This window comes from Prunus persica, chromosome G4, assembly GCF_000346465.2.
Source record: "Prunus persica cultivar Lovell chromosome G4, Prunus_persica_NCBIv2, whole genome shotgun sequence".
NCBI lineage: Eukaryota > Viridiplantae > Streptophyta > Magnoliopsida > Rosales > Rosaceae > Prunus > Prunus persica.
In genome coordinates this window covers 16,336,366-16,353,378 of record NC_034012.1, presented here as the reverse complement: position 1 = coordinate 16,353,378, position 17,013 = coordinate 16,336,366, and the positions used below count along the sequence as shown (strand labels likewise).

General features: G+C 37.2%; 2 protein-coding genes across 2 annotated transcripts; one reads left to right on the top strand and one right to left on the bottom strand.

Moving 5' to 3' along the window:
* LOC18779048 (NAC domain-containing protein 74) lies at positions 4,236–5,381 on the top strand. The gene has a single exon (XM_007213115.2). It carries the CDS (start codon positions 4,236–4,238, stop codon positions 5,379–5,381), a length of 1,146 nt encoding a protein of 381 aa, XP_007213177.2.
* Positions 6,979–8,924, bottom strand: LOC18781304 (DNA-directed RNA polymerases II, IV and V subunit 12). The gene is made up of 3 exons (XM_020561162.1): positions 8,747–8,924; positions 8,561–8,653; positions 6,979–7,308 (listed from the first exon to the last, which is right to left on the bottom strand). Exons 1-3 carry the CDS (start codon positions 8,784–8,786, stop codon positions 7,286–7,288), a joined length of 156 nt encoding a protein of 51 aa, XP_020416751.1. The 5' UTR covers positions 8,787–8,924; the 3' UTR covers positions 6,979–7,285.

The window sequence follows — 17,013 nt, the reverse complement described above, 5'->3', positions numbered from 1 at the left end:
TATCTAAGGGCGCTTCTCCGTTGTGAAGTCCAATAATGCGAATTTGTTACGGAATTGAATTTTTTATCGTGTGATTCTCATCATGAGTTCACTCTTCTCTCTCTCCTCTTTCCTTTTTCTTTTTTTATTATTATTTTTTCTTTTCTTTCCTTCTCTCTTCTCTCTTTATTTTTTTCTTCTTTCTCTCCGCCAGTTTTCTTCTTTCTCTTGTCATCTGGTGATTTTTTTCTTCTTCTCTTTTGTGGCTAGTTGGCTTCTTCTTTTTTTCTTTCTCTCCGGCAACACTAATTTTTGATATTGCTATCTGAAGAGAGAAGTCCCCCGGATAAAAAGAACACCACGAGGTCATCTCCTATAATTCTGCCATCAACAGATATCAAGGAAGCAGTCTCATATTCTTTCCTACATGCAGACCACTGTATTTACTCTAAAGACAGGGCCAGCCCTGACTTTTGAGTGGCCCTAGGCTAGAAATGAAAATGAGGCCCATTTCTCTTTCGTTCTCTTGAATATAATAAACTAACATGGAAAAAAAATTATGCAATTAACTACAATTTGGATAAATAAACACGGCTCCAGTATTGGCCATATAATCGCTGCCCCAATCTGAAAATAAACAAGAATGAGGATACAAATAATTTGCACTCTTTCATATTTCCTTGCTAAATAATCTACTAACAAGAATTTTTGGATAAATAAAAGAATTTCTAGTCCCTATTGGCTTTCTTTCATTGATTGCTACTTTTAGCAATGAAATACTTTTTGGAAATTAAATACTTAAATACATGCAATTGATGTTCATCTATTACATAATTTTCATTTGGACTCTTTAGAAACACTTGTAATCAGATTTAGGAGCTCCAAATGCCAAACTATTGAAATTATTCTCCTCTAAAATCATATTCTTCATCAACTTGGTACATATATAAAATATATAATTCGGGGCCCTACAAATGCAAGGCCCATGGCCATCGCCCTCCTTGCCCACCCTCAGGGACTGTGCAAGTGCTATGGTTTTTGTCAATAGCCAAACTCAAGAAATTTTTTTGACAAAATAAAGAGAACATAACAAGCATAACAGATAGTTTTCTTTTTCTTTTTCTTTTTCTTTTTCTATTAAAACAAAAAACAAAAAACAAGCATATTGGACGGCATAACTTTTTCATAATTCATATATGTGCAACAATAGTGTAGGAGCTGCGAATTATTAGAATTTATAGTAGCAGAACAAACATGATACAACTAGCTAAGAGTCTCTTCCCTTCAATAGATCTTCATACTCATTTAGAAGAAAAAGAATATTGTTATTTTAACACCTCTTATTTTCCTTTCTGTTTGAAGTGGAAGAAGAAGGAGAAAGGAACTACTTGAAATTTTTACTGTTTGAAGGAAAAACACAATTAAAAATTCCTTATGACATTGGAAGAGACATGCGTGCCAAGTTTCTATTTGCTGCTTGGTGCACAAGTAAGCTTGTGCAGTTGTTACAACTGAATCCTTATAGGGGCTTGTTCCAGCAGCTACTGTGTGCCTGGGCTGCCGTAAGGAGCAACTAGGTGCAAATTTTCCCTAGGTCTGAGTTCAAGAATTAGGCCCCGAGAATGCTTCGAAAGGGTAGCTGAGGCTTAAGAAGCACCTTTGTTACCTTCACCAGCAAAACTAAAGTCGCTTACAGATAAATTCTTAGCTTGGCATGAGAGGCTTGTGGCATGGAAGCAAAGCAATCATGAGTTTAGCATTAAAGAGAGAGAGCTGTGAGTTCTTATGAGAAATAGGGATTCTAAGGAGAAAGGGAAGGGATTCTAAGTGGGTTTGTTGAAAAGAGAGAGATGGGGGTATATTAGGTGTGTTGAGTAGTTTCCGGCAGCTCGACGAAAACTCTGTCAAGCTTTGGAAGAGTTTACCAAAAGGGAAAATATGAGAGAATGGAAGGATGGGGCTCGAAATTGCAGAGGTTTCAGAGGTGAGAGATAAAGCTTAATCTCCAGATGTGTGTTGTAGCTAGTGGTGAAGTAGTGGGTGTGGTTTGAGTGAATTTCCAGCTGCTTGACAAAACTTGGTCGCACCCTAGATGATGACTTTGCTAGGTAGAAGAAGCCTCCTTTTTATAAGCACTTCGACCCCTTAATCTTATCGGATCTCCTCCTTGCTTTTCCTTCACTTTCTTCCATTCACTCCTATTTGGTGAAATTTCCTTAACCAGAGCGCATAGGTAACAAGTCTCATAGGGTTCCAAGGTTTTTACACAGCTGGACCTCTCCATGTGGGTGAGGCTCCACCTGCTTTTCTTCTTGGTTTCCCTATTAGAGCTCGCAGAGGAAAAAAGAATGGATAGAGCTTTTGCCTAATGGGTATTCCTCCTACACGTACAAATTCCCTCTGGTTTTGCAATGGCTTCATGTTGACTCCGCTATGAAGCTTTGGCAAGGGCTGAACACAACGCTAGATATTTTATTAGGTACTGGGCTAGGCTTTTCCTAAGGTATTTGGTCATATCTTCTAGAGTATTGGGCTTTTTTCTCTCCTTTATGCTTACCCACATATTTGGGCTCAAGAAATGAGTTTGAGTTTTGGGGCTCCCAAGTAGCCCAAAACTTCCATTTCTTGGCTCATCAATGGGCCTCATGAAAGCTCGTTACCATCCACCCACTCAGCAAGCCCCGGGCATGTAGCGTGGCTAGGTGTAATAATAATAATTTTTTGCTTGGCATTGTATGTCGCTTGGCATGCTTGAATTTTGTCACTTTGAAGAGGGATATGACGCTTGACGGGATAATTAGCTTGGGCTCGTAAAGCCAGTGCTTATTTGAACTCTTAGCATGACAGAATGCATATTTATTTGGCATGGCATGTGGGCCATGACTCGTGCGAGAGTGAATGACGAACTTTCGTGTGCTCCAAATCGGATCTTTTCTTAATAAGACATTGCGTTGGGCTGGGAATTTATTTGGGCCCAACCCTAAATTTTTTGGGCCTCAACAATCCCAATGTATTGTTATTGTTGATGTGTGACCCTTGAGCTGATATCTTGAAGGCAAAGTTACAAATTCTTTGAATTTCATTTGATAAGTTTTAATTTCCTAATGTAATCTGAGCCATTGGATCATAGTCCAAGTGGTCTCTTATCTAGCCTAGGATCTAAGTGTCAAATTAGGACAAGTGGAATCATCTCATAGGATGATAGGATCAAAGGCTAGGATTTAATCTCAGTGTGAATCTGTTAGAGACGCATCTCACTTCTCTCTCTCATAACGATTATACTTGAATTTTGGAATGAAATGAACAATAGTACCTTCAGCAATATTGCAGCTCCATAGTCGCATTTTCTCTGTAACTCTCATTCTCTCCAAAACACTCAAATCTCCATAAAAACTAAATACCAAAAGCTATGAATTCTAACTGTTATTACAAGATAAGACTGAAATAGAGCAGAAACAATCATGAGCATGATCTGTCGAGAAGTAGGGCTAATGCAGAGAAATCTAAACCAAGGAGAAAAACTTCAAATATTTAATTTTTTTAAACAAATACCCGTAGTTAAACCAGAATAAACCATAACCTGTTAATTTAAACTAATAAAACATAATCTTTAGTACGTATAGCCCACCTAAAAAAATTCAAAAAGGGGATCCCGTTTTGCAGATGTTTGACAGTCATCCATATTGTATATTTCATCACTTGTAGTTCATTATCTATGAAAATATCTCCAGATACCAAGACTTATCCTATTTGGGAAAGGAACAACAAAACACAGAGAAACCAAAGGGATATAAGTAAATAATGGTTCATAAAAAAGGAGATTTTGAAATGAAAAATCAATTGTTTTTCTATATTTGATAAGTCCAGACAAAAAAATAAAAAGGCATTAATGGAAAGAGCTCTTTGTATTTATTTGCACTATTGTCGGATCTCAAATATTTTTATATTAATTTTTTTCAGTATTTATCCTCAACTTATAACATGGAGATATGACAACACAAATCCTCCCCGCATAAGATTTAGCTTCCAGTTGCCCTAATACTCCTATATATATAGGAATGGAAGGAAGATGCCTCTCACAAAACCCGAAGAAACTCATTACAGAATCACCACCATATATTAAAGAATCACCCCAACACCCTCTCTCTGCCAACCAGCCTACATACTCATTTTCTTTCCATTCCAAGAAACCAAGTTCATCTTTAATCTTCTCTTCTCCACAAAAGTCGAAGAGGAACCTGCTACATAGCTTATATATGGCACCTTGTGAGTCTGCTGTTAATCTTCCAGTTGGTTTTAAATTTCGTCCAAGAGATGATCAGTTATTGGGATATTATCTTCTTAACAAGGTTCGTGGCACATCCTTTATGTATGAAAATGTTATTCCAGAAATGGATCTTTATGGTAAGATAGAGCCATGGGATATATGGCATGAATATGGTGGACACAACTTAGCCAAAGGTGAAGACCTTTATTTCTTCACCAAATTGAAGAGCCTGAGTGACAAGGACTCCCGCGCGGCTCGCACGATAGGGTCCGGGACATGGAAAGGTGAAAACTCAGGAACCACAGTCAGTGATCCGGAGAATAAGGAGAACGATTTAGGTACATGGAAAAGGTTTCATTATGAAAACCCTAAATCTGTTCAAGACGGTTGCTGGATTATGCACGAGTACAGCCTTCACCCTTCATTGGTGAAGCCCAAACCAAACTCAACCAATCAGTTTGTGCTATGCCGGATTCGAAAGAATGACAGGGGGAAGAGAAAGTTGAGAACTGCAGAAGAGGATAATGAAACTGACACTCCAGTACAATCTCAAAATAAGAGGCAAAGGCCGCAACAAGTGACTAGCTTTGAGGAACTTATCGGTGATTGCACTCCCATGTCTGAGGCTACTGGAGTTGGTGGGAGCGTTTCATACTTGCCAACTGGACTCACTCAATCTCAGCCGGACATCTCTTTTGCATACCCAACAACTGTGGTCTCTTCCCAAGCTAGGGCAAACAATACTGATGACGTCAGTCAATTTCATGCTGGCGGTGATGGCGATGCCCTAATGAGCGATTTCTTGCTTTCGGACACCGCACAACCATTCACGGAACAAGCCTTGGGATCGTATGCAGTTTGTAACCAAGAGAGGGCGTCAGATGTTTATGAGACTCAACAAGGCCTGGTCCTCACTGACAATAATATTGGATATTGGCCTAGTCCTTTTGGTAGTGAAGAAGACCAAGTCAATGCGCTCGACTTCTCGATGGATTATGATTTACTCGACCACTTGATCGACTGTGATGATGATAATGATGGTCTGCGGCAATCTTCCACAGCACAGTTTATGGGAATGGGAATGGAGAACACTACTACTGCAAGTAGTGAAGCTAATATGGTCATCATAGATTGACCAACAAAGTCATGTACATGTACCTTCATTGGGTTGAAATTCGATTAAATTTATGTATGTTTCTACAAGCAATATAGAAAATGCAGGTTCTTTGGTTTTTGCTCTTTTTAAATGTTGTTGTTGAAGTTTTTGAGATCAAAAGCCTTGTTGGAGCTCTGGAAACAAAAGTTGTTTTATATCAGGGGGATTTATTTTACTCTGGAGTTATCAAAAGCCTGGTCCCATTACTCAGGAATAGGTCACAATAATTAGGTTCGTATTGTTTCACTGAAAAAGTCATGGTGCAGAACTTTGTTGAAAAAATATATATATTGAGGTTAACACTATTATTACCCTTAATTATGAAAAAATAAATGAATTAATTTTTCTTTACGACGGTAGGTAGTTTTGTATACTGACCCTTTAACTTGAATGTTCCAGTGTACAATGGAAGGGTTTGCATGTTCATGAAGATAAGCCAGACCGCCAAGTCTCGTCGTCCAGTCCAAATGATTTTGTAATTGATCACATAAGAGGAATATTTAGATTCATTTTCCCCAAAATTAAAAGTTATAAGTTTTTATATTCCTTTACGAAAGAGCGTAAAATTAGATTTTACTAGCATACGCCCAGAATAGTTTAAGGATAATATTTATCCAGATAGAGCATAACGTAGTATTATTATTTCTCATACTGCTTAGTCCAGTAGAAACAGTAAAGACATATATCTCTACCAAGTAGGACATTCAAAAATACAGAGGAGCAATAATAACTGAGCAACAATTGTTCAATGATGATTGTCTGAACCTCCTTAACCAATCCAACTTTATCAAAATTTATTCAGAAACTACATCCAGGAGAGCAGATGACACATTTGAAATCAAGATAAGCACAACATGAGCAAGAGTTTTTTATGAAATCTATAACTAGATAGCATAACAAATTGAAGCAGAAGACAATGACAACTCATACTGGAATAGCTTATGAAAAGAAGAGCTACACAATATAAATAACATGTTGGGAGCATAAACTCCATGTGAAGCCATAAGCATCATCATCTCACATGAATAGATCATCCTATCAAGAAAATGCAACATCAATCCAAAGACCACCAAAGCAAGAAAATCCAACTTTTTGGCTCCATACGTCAAGCTTTCGACCTTTTTCAAAATGTCCCTAAATTTTTTTACTAATAGACATTTTTGGTGTCCACCAAATGAAAAATAGGATTCGAGGTAGACGTTTTTGGACAGATGCAATACAAGTAAGACTGATCTTGTCATTGTATTGTATCAATGTTATTATGTTGTTTTGGAATGTATAAGTGGGCTATTGAGTTTGGATTTTGTCCATGCAGGGAACACTTCATTGTGCTGGATTTATAAGGGATGATGAAATTGACACTCATAACTTGATGATGGACAAACCAGATAGAGGAAGTCGATCTGGCAGAGAGAATGAAATTGAAGGAGGTAGGTGGCTGCTTTGAAGAAGAAGTACAAAAGCCGAAAACCAATCAATAATAAACACGTGTACTACATTAGTGTCATTTCATAACATGATAAGCAATTTCAGGGCCTGTTACACTTGCATCAAAGTAAGCATGTGTACCACAACGAACTCATAACAAAAGGTTGCATAACAAATCAAGGCACATGTAACAGTTATAACACAATATGCAAATTCAGTTCACAATATATTGGCCAACAACCAGAAACTAGAAACCGCAATAGAAAGTGAAGGCCAACTTCAGTTCACAAAATATTACAAAATATTGGCCATCAACCAAAATAAGCAATTTCAGTTCACTTGGAAAATTTCAGTTCATTTGGAATCCAAGTATCTTTCAGAAAACTGGAAGTATATAAAATTACACAAAATCCCCTTGAAACTCTCTAAGAAGCTTGCTTCTCCTCTGTCCTTCTTCAGCGTGCCTCATACTGAACAACTGCAAAAACAACAATGACTCGTACAAATCAAGCATTGAATAATGTTATATAGAAGATGATAGAGTGATTGACATAATCAGCAAAGAAACACAAGACCAACACTTGTACAGTTGTACTGGAAATTGGACTCACAGCACCATAAAAATGCTAGCCAAAAGGGATTCCACAGTGCTACATGAAGGACAGTACAATACAATAGAAAGAAAAAAAAAATGATAGCAGCAATACAACTTGTGTGTATGTCCTTTTTGTGTATTTCCAAAGATGGCCATATTAATATAACTTCTGTTGTATAACACAGTGATGCCATTATGACAGATGAGAAAAGAAATGAGTCTATATATAGCACTTTACTATACGGCTAGCATAATTTAATGCTTTACATGAACAAAATGGCACACCAAACAATTGCCTTTAATCAATCAGTTTAACCCTCTAGGAAGAAGAACAATGAGCAGGGAACCAAAGCCATATGCGCCTATTGTTTTATTCGCACAACAGATTGTGATTAGCCTACACCAAGATGCATACTGCTAAACTAATCACTGACCTTAATTAGTAGCAATTCGAGACCAAACTCAATTAAAAGAGCATAATTGGGTGCAATGCTTTAATTGACTTTGCCCTAGTAATCCCACTAATTAAGTTCAGTAACAGCATTGTGCATCGTGGTGTAAGCTAATTACAATCTGTTATGTGCACAAAAAACCATGTCTTCAAAGCCAGAATCCCAAAAACTAACTAAAAGTTCATTTCACTCTCACCAGTATCACCATTTGGCATCAACATACCTATTTTCTACAGAGCCCATAACTTTACTTGCAAGTGATAGACTCTGTTGAAAGTAATAACTTTTTATTAGTGCTGCACAGATAACAGCTGCTAATTACTAAACATGAATGCATGAAATGTAAAGCATATCCACATCTTAAACTAAAAGGGTGGCAACCAGACGAACACACAGTGCTTTTAAGCGGGCTTTTAAAAATTCAACTCACAATACCATTCCAATCACCAAATTTATGTACTTTTCAATAGCAAGCAAGTGATGAATTGCATATGCACCTTTTCAAAAAAAAAAAAAAGTGAAAAAAAAAAAAAAATTGCTTGCAACAATTCAAAATTCAAACATATACAAGTTAATTTCATTGAGGAAAAAAAAGAAAAGAAAAAGTTGATTTAAGAATCCCAATAAAGGATACATGGTGGTAAGGTAATATAACATATTTAGAATGAGGATAGGCGACTTACTGCGACGAGTGCGCTTCTTGTATAAGATCCGGTAACCGCATTCGCGGCACTGAATCACATCGTTTGGCTTCAAGGGAATCTCCATCCCACAATCTACAGCAAACACAAACAATGATTTAGTATCAGAAATCCTTCTCTATTTCCTAGCCCGCCAACTTTCTCCAACAACAAACGCAAAATCAGTACCTCCACAGATGTAGTAGACTGGCTCTGGCTGCGGATCCATGAGATTACCTCCACAGTAGCCGAGCGAAGCAGATGAAGACGTCGGTGGCGGAGGCGAGCGAAGAAGCCAGAAGAAGAAGAGGGTTTTTCTTTTGGTCGAGGAAGAAGAGGGTTTAGGTCGAACGAAATGAGAGAGGGGAGAGAAATTACTTATTACAGGGGAGAAGTTTGGTGCTCACGGTTCTAGTCTAGGACCGGTGGAAGTTACCAATAAAATGCTGCCATCTGCAAAACAAAAAAATAATTAAATTAGACCAATTAATCCATTGGGGAATGCTAGCAACCTTCTCTCTAACCTTCTCCTTTGGACTTTCTCCTTTTTTTGCTTGACATGTGTCATTCTTCTTACACTTAAAATAATGTCATTAATATATTATACAAGCTAACTTTTGCTTTCCAAGTTTACCCTTATTAAATGTATTCCATTTATCCAAAAAAATTTCACAACTTTCTTACAATCTTATTAAGTTTTTTATAACATAAAAAATAATTGACGTTAAAAAAATAAATAAATAAAAGATGGTAAAAGTTGTGAAATTTTTTTGAATAAATTGAATACATTTAATAAGGGCAAAGTTTGAAAGCAAAAGTTAAATTGTATAATATATTAATGACATTGTTTTAAGTGTAAGGAGAATGACACATGTCAAACAAAAAAGGGAGAATGTCCAAAGGATAAGGTTAGAGAGAAGGTTGCTAGCATTTCTCTAGTTCAGTTCAGTTCATCTATATCTATATATATAAAGCAAAATGGCGAGAATGGTGAAACATTCAAAGTTAATTCAAGTATTAAGAATTGAAATTATTAATTAAATGAGGATAATATGGTATATTTATATTTTTTTATATTAAAAAATTAAAAATTAAAACAAAATCAGATAATAAGTCCTACTTTTATAGAACATAACTACCCATGTTATCTTTTTTTAATTCTAAAAATAAAATAAAAAAGAAAAAAGAAAATCAATTGGCACATGCGTGAGCATGTGCCATAGGGCTAGTAGTGTTTTAAAATCAGGCTGGGGCCTCATCAGGTCCCTGAGCCTAACGGGGAGAATTTCTGGAAAAAAATTAAGGGCAGGTACAAGATTACTGAATTTTAAAAATTCCTAATCAAGGACGAGCCTGAATGGTATAGTTAATTTTTAATTAATACCTAATATAATGTGGCTATGTATGATTGTAATATAATATAATCAATAACTATATAATATATATATTTTGTCAAATTAAATTGAGATTATTTTGAGTTATTTAGTTAAATTTTATAATTAAATTGATTTTTGTTTTTTTGTTTTTGTTATTCGCTGGGGAGTGAGAGAGAATAGTATTATATTGGGTTGCATCAAGATTGTCTCCTACACGAATCAAATCTGGGTGCACTTGAGGGAGGAGAAGGAGAGTTTGACCCACTTTTCCCCTATAGTGCCATCTCATGTGCCAATTGAGTTGAATGATAATTTATGATGAAATTAAGGCGTTATAAATTATAATGCAGCATAAATATTTTATAATAAAAACAGACCACATATTCAAAGCAGGTTTGGGAGGTAACCCTTGGACGGGTATTGCTCTACCCAGTGGCGGATCTAGGAATTTTCATTCCAGGGGTCTACGTGTAAAAGGTTAAAAAAAATTATATACAAAATAAACTCATCGATATGAAACGATAATATTCTAATTCATAGTTAATAAATAAAACCATACAAAACACTCATGTTCATTATCAAAGAGAACTGCATCAGCTTCAAAAAAATATATACACACTACAATAAACCAGAAATATCTCTAATAAACTAAAAAAGTTCTCTTTACCTCCCAAGGCGTCTCAAACTATTTGACATAAGAGATGACATATATTAGTGCAATGTTCCTCATTTTAGGGCATTTACATCATTTTTGAGGTCTGTTGTCATTTTGATTTTGGGCTTTATCTGCATTTCTTTTGGGCTCTAGCTCTCAAACTTTGGAGCTTTATGAGTACTGTCTTAAGGAGAGCTTTTTCAAGAAAATATTTCTTCAATACGTAAGAGTTAGGTTATTCTTGTAAAACTCTTTGTAGATTGAATATATAAGGCTTTTTACCTAGATTGACCTTAGGTCCCTTCACGCATTCATATCATACATATTGAAAAATTGTTTTATGTAAAAATATTGGCTAAGTATGAAAATTGATTTTTCAGAATAATCATTTTCTCAAGATAATTTTTGGCAGCTTTCATTCCTTACATATCAAATAAGAAAACTTGATTTTATAGGATTTTAATATGAAGTATATATTAACTTAATGAGCCATCATTTTTAGCCTAAATCGTATTTTGCACTAAAACCAATTTTTTATATTTTGATTTGGTGCCCGTTTGGCATTGTTTTTTTGGGGTGATAAGTGATTTTTAAAAAATTTTGGGAAGCCCAACCCGTTTGATAAACTATGAGAAAATCACTTATTGTTAAAAATTGTTGTGAGAGAAAGCTATAAGGGAAAGCAGCTAATAAGGTACTTTTATTTTCTAATTATGCATGAATCAGTTTCGAAGAGGCGCTGAGTTTAATGATTATGCATGAATCATTTTCTGTTTGTTGAGGCCCAAAAAATCCACGGTTGGGCCCAAATAAATCCCTGGCCCAATACGACACATTATTGAGAAAAGACCCAATTTGGAGCATGCAAAAGTCCGCCATGCACGAGTCACGCTCCACATGCCATGCCAAATGAATAATCCGTCGTGCTAGGAATTGAGATGAATATTATAAAATGCACTAGCTCTACAAATTCATGCTAATTACCCCGTCAAACATCATAATAAAAAGCGTGTCATGCCAAGCGGGAGATCACTATTTCCCACCTAAACCACGCTACAAGCTTAAGTAAGCCCAAGCTACTCAAATGCCCGGGGTTTGCTTGAGTGGGTTGTGGTATGGATGGTAACAAGTTGTCATGAGGCCCATTGATGGGCCAAGAAATGGAAGTCTCAGGTTGCTTGGGAGCCTCGAAACTCAAGTCCATTTCAGGAGCCCAAACATGTGGGTGAGCATAAAAGAGAGAGAGAGAAAGTAGCCCAATATCCTAGAGAAATTAGCCCAATACCTCAACAAAATAGGCCAACACTTGGGGAGGTTAGCCCATTTATTTGATAAACCAACCCATAGTCATAGAAGGCCCATGTAACTAAAATATCGACCTACAAAAGCCTCAGCACTTGGCTGAAAAACAAAAGCCATGAAGGGAGCAAGGATGTCCACATACGCAGAGCTGTTGGGAAGTTCCAGCACATAGGGGGGAACAAATTTCAAGCAAAGGCATGCAAAGACTAGGGGATTTTAGCGTGCAGGCTGCCAGGAGGAGGGGCACCATTCGAACCAACATGTATACCCATTTATTTCCTTCATCAGATCTGGCCATGAAATGAGGAAGGAAAGAAAGGAAAGGGGATGGCTGAGAATAGGGGTGGAGAGCATTGAGCTCCCAAAAATTCCTGATTTTGTGAGATTGGGCAGAGGAGATTTTTACCATTATAAGATAAGTCAAAGGAAAGGAGAAGAAAGAAAGGAAAAAGTTTGGCTAAATTGGATAGAAACCATTAGGGTTTCTTGGAAAAGAATAGCTTCCAGAGCTATAAATAAGGCATTTTCTACCCAACAAAGGGACAACCACAACTAGAGAGCAAGCTTCCTCTCTCACTTTCAAAACCACCAAAAATGGGATTACTAATAAAAGCTTCCTCTACAAACAAATTCTTAATCCAAAATTAATAAAAAGTTCATAACCAAAATTGCATCAAACATCACAGCTGTAACAACATTCAATGTATTGAGAACTTTCACATAAAAGCATGAACTGTTACAAGACATAGCAGCTTACATTAGTGGATATGCATACATGTATGACAAGACAATAGAAAATTGATACTTACTTGTAACGCTGACAGAAATGCAGTGTCATCTCTCCAACTGCTGCTTCACTCACAATTACTTAATCACAGTATGAGGTTCCAAATTCCAATAACAACATAATGTTAAGCAGAAAAGTAGAATTGCTGCATAAATTATTTAAAAGGAACTAAGGCAAAACTAAATTGAGAAATCTTAAGAAAGCTGTATGCTTCACTAAGTTCACTAACAGATTCCTAGTGCAGGAAATGAAATATACCTATATCACATAAATTGCGAACAAAACCACAGAGACAAAATGTGAACAATGGCTACAAAAATGACCAGAAATTGCAAACTGTTATACCATGTAAGGCAAGCCTCCATAAAGAGCAACTATATTTATATATGGAGATGTACAAAATAGTTAACCTAAAAAATCGAAACGGTGTGTATGCCATGTAAGGCAATTAGCCACTGCTTCTAGACTGTACAATATTACACCTCACAGAAAATCAGTAGGGCTGAAGACCCGGGAAATGATTTCACCTTCGTACACATGATAACTAAACCAACTAGCTCTAGCAAAATGGCTGGATTACCATATAAAGTACCTCTAGCAAAGCATCTACATCTGCATCTTCATATAAAGGAGTTCATGACATAATTAATTAGCACAGTTAATTCCCAAGTCATAAGTCCAGACTGAACTCAATCCACAGACATTAAGACATTTACCTCATAAATATGCCTTTCCCCTTAAACCCTCTATTGCAAGCTTCAGTCGGTAAGATTTGATCTTCAAAGGGTCAACTTTATCCAACGAAATCCTAGCACTGAGATGCTCGATGAATTTTATTGTCATGATTCCGCAAGAAGTACTGTCAGGCCAATAAGTTGGGAAATTAGAACTACAGTTATGTAAAATTTTGCACTAAATTCACAAAGCTTACCCATCTCATTGTTGTGGCACATCTCCAATGCTGCAAACTGAGAATGGCATAAACCTTGACATCTTCAGCCCCTGTTGCTTAACCTCTTCAACCTCGGAAGCTTCATAAAATTGCATATTGTACAGCACTCGTGCCAGCTTCGAAGTTTTGGCAAAACCAACGTAGGAGTCATACACAGTTGCAGTATGTCTGACGAAATCAATTTCGATTGCAACCCAATGGGACCCTTGAAGATTATATGGAAAATAGACCTTCCGGACCTTTGTCCAAGCTTGGCCATACCCGTGTTGCCACGTACCGCGTACATAGTGATGTATATTGTTTAGCTTGCTGGGTAGAAGGTCAATGGTGTTCGAAATAGCTGCCTTCTTTGATCCACGTTTCTTGGCAGTCGATTTGATCGGCTCTAGAAATTGCTGCAGACATTGAAATGAAGGCATATTACAGAATGACAACCGAAAGCAAATGAAGCAGTGAATGTAACATGGTAACATGTTTACCTGCAAGCAATAATCTGCCGTTGTCTAGTGAGTTCCAAATACCAACGAATGAGAGAATTGCCTTTTCTAGATGAGAAAGGTTGCCATGTCCAGGTGCTGCAAGTTGACATATATAATATCAGCACAATTTCATACAATTGTACCCTTAATAAAGGCGAGAAAATAATTGAATTATCGTAATTAAGTAGAGATTTGTGTATTCTTACCCTTGAGCTAATCCATTCCGTATCATCGATGAGTTTATAGAAAAAATCAACGCCCACTAAACATGATTCCAATTGCACTTCCGCACTACAAAAGGCAAACTTGCAACGGTGAATTTTGTACTCATCTCAAAATTCTGACTTTGTTTATGACAAATATACACATGTATATCAAGCAAACTCTACATTTTCTCATTACTATATGACTACATACTAGCATAACATGAAATATTGGATTTCGAAGGTAAAGAATCCTAACCTAATATCGTTTTTTCAGGTAGTGCAAAACTCTATTACCGCCTTCACATCTTCAATGGGTAGGGGTTTTGATGGATCAAAAGATGGCAGGGTTGCAGTCGCATCTGACACACTCATCGCCCTCTTCTTCCTCAAAGGATCAGTAAATAGACTCAACAATGTCTGCGCTGGGTGCTTCTTTCTGCACCATTTACCTTTCACTTCTTTTTTTTTCAACACTCGCACTACCTTCTTCATCACCAGCCATATTAACTTTGGGTATACTTGAAGGATTCATCGGACCTCCCGATGGCATACTGTCAGTTATTTTCCAATCTTCTAACAAAAACAATAGTCTTTGGCAGATTTCGTCACACCCGGCCACATCTTCCGAGGTAGGCAGCTTCTCGGATTGTGCCTGCTCAGCTGCTTCATGCACTTGTAAGTGAGGAACTGAAGCGGCCATTTCTGCTCTTCGACTACATGGCTGCGAGGGTCGGCTCCATCATCGGGGACTTATGTTTCCATTGCTGCCAGTTCTGTAGGCGGCTAACATAGTCATGTAATGGCGACAAGTCATTGTCGTCTCCTTCATTCATATGAGGACTACCGAGGTCCTCATGTCCTTCACCACCTTCATTCAACCCACTATTTCATTTTTTTAGCTGCTCTATCTCCAACTTAAAATAGTGTTCCATGGAAGCGAGGGTCTTGCCGAAATCCTCCACACACTTTTTATTTTTTGCAGACTCTCTCACATTTCAATGACTCTTTCTATACCATTTCTTCCAACTCATGCACTTTGTTGTGAAGCGCTCGATTAGAACTGGCTACTTTGGCCAATTCATCCTTTGTCCTTTGAAAGTCACGCTTCAAAGTGCGTAACTCAAGGGACGCGAGTTTACCCTGCATTTAGTTATAATGCAAATGTTACAATATTTACAAAATATATCCCAAATACAGCAGTTATTTTCCTATGGTATTATGATGTATATATTGGAAAAAATGTAATGCTTGCCTTAGAAGACGACGGAAGGCTAGCAGTTTCGTCAATATCCTCATCTTTTTCTTCTACAGAGGTAGAAGTGCTGGTTTTTTGTTCAGCATCATCGCCAAACAACTCAACAAGTTCTTCAGTGTCGTCAACACTGTCACCCCAAGTCCATTACGGCTGCTGCTTGTCAATTACAGATGGCCGGAGAAGTTGCACATCAACCTGCAATTTACACAGACAATATACATATCAGTAAACTTATTATATTTTTATATGCCTAACATTATCATTAAAAACATAACTAACCTCACGGTTCTCGAATACTTGGCTCATTAGCTCATGAAAACGAGTCGAAATATTGCTCCTCCAATGTAGTATAAGAGGGATGTAGGCATTATCTTTGTGCACCACCAAATGTAGTGCAGCCAAAACTGGAAATACCTCATAAGCCCAAATCTGGTTTGAGGAAGAAAACGTCACTCACTGTAAACAAATGAAATTTAACTTAAACATGAATGAAAATTTGCTCACCTGTAGTGCAAAGGCAAAACCTTTGAGGTGGTACTCTCTTGGTCAACTAGTTGCTGTTGTCTTTGCTTTCTTTTCAGATTTTTTTATTTTCGCAGCTTTTTGGGGCACTTTCACTCGCTGGTAATCTACACAAAGTGCCCTCAGAAGTGACGCATTTGTCTTGGCATAAAACACAGCACCTCATGGACACTTCACAAACTCTTCAAGGTCTTTCGCCAACTTCAAATATCGCATGTCAATGTGGACATGTTTTTCACTGTCCAACAGCACAAACACAGCAAAGTATACAAATCCGAGCTTCAATACATCGTCCGCATCAACGTAGTCGAGGAAGGCTTTTTCTAATTCCAAAAGGTTGACAGTTTTATCGTTGCCAAAGTACTTCCTTTTCAATGAGCAGTTCTCATTAGTGGCAATCGGAATGAAGGGAAGGTTTCCAAACCTTAGCCCTGTGACGACGCAAAATTGCTGTGCCGTGAATTGGATCACCTTATTGCCAATGATGAATTTGATCCCGTTCACTTGGGAAACTGTCTTCGAATCAACCTTCCTCAGTAACAAGCTGTGGACAATTGGCGAAGTCCACTTTAGGTCCTCAATCAGTAGGAGATGACCAAAACAACTCTCTTCAAACCTTTGTAGCTGTTGCTGACTGAATTTCTCCTTTATGGTACAGATTGCAGTCTTTGTATGGGATAGGGAGAATGCTTTTCCTTGGAACTTTTCTTCCTCTGCAATCATCAACTTAATTGGAGAAACCATATTTCCCTACACGCCAGTATTATAAAAATAATTTCAGTCCGTTGCAATCTAGATAATAACAAGCAATAAACAATCAGCACTTATCAACAGCCTATTATAGGATATTAAGTGAAAAATAAACAAAAAATACAGAGCATAAACAAAACCCTAGCTATTTACAACTAACCTACTAATTCAA

What these genes read in the sequence shown, in the direction of transcription:
- LOC18779048 (XM_007213115.2), top strand. Translation starts at nt 4,236, where the DNA reads ATGGCACCTTGTGAGTCTGCTGTTAATCTTCCAGTTGGTTTTAAATTT.
- LOC18781304 (XM_020561162.1), bottom strand. Translation starts at nt 8,786, where the DNA reads ATGGATCCGCAGCCAGAGCCAGTCTACTACATCTGTGGAG. An exon ending in AGTCTACTACATCTGTGGAG is followed by an intron (nt 8,654 to 8,746) that starts GTACTGATTTTG and finishes TGTTTGCTGTAG; the next exon opens with ATTGTGGGATGGAGATTCCC. An exon ending in CAAGAAGCGCACTCGTCGCA is followed by an intron (nt 7,309 to 8,560) that starts GTAAGTCGCCTA and finishes TTGTTTTTGCAG; the next exon opens with TTGTTCAGTATGAGGCACGC.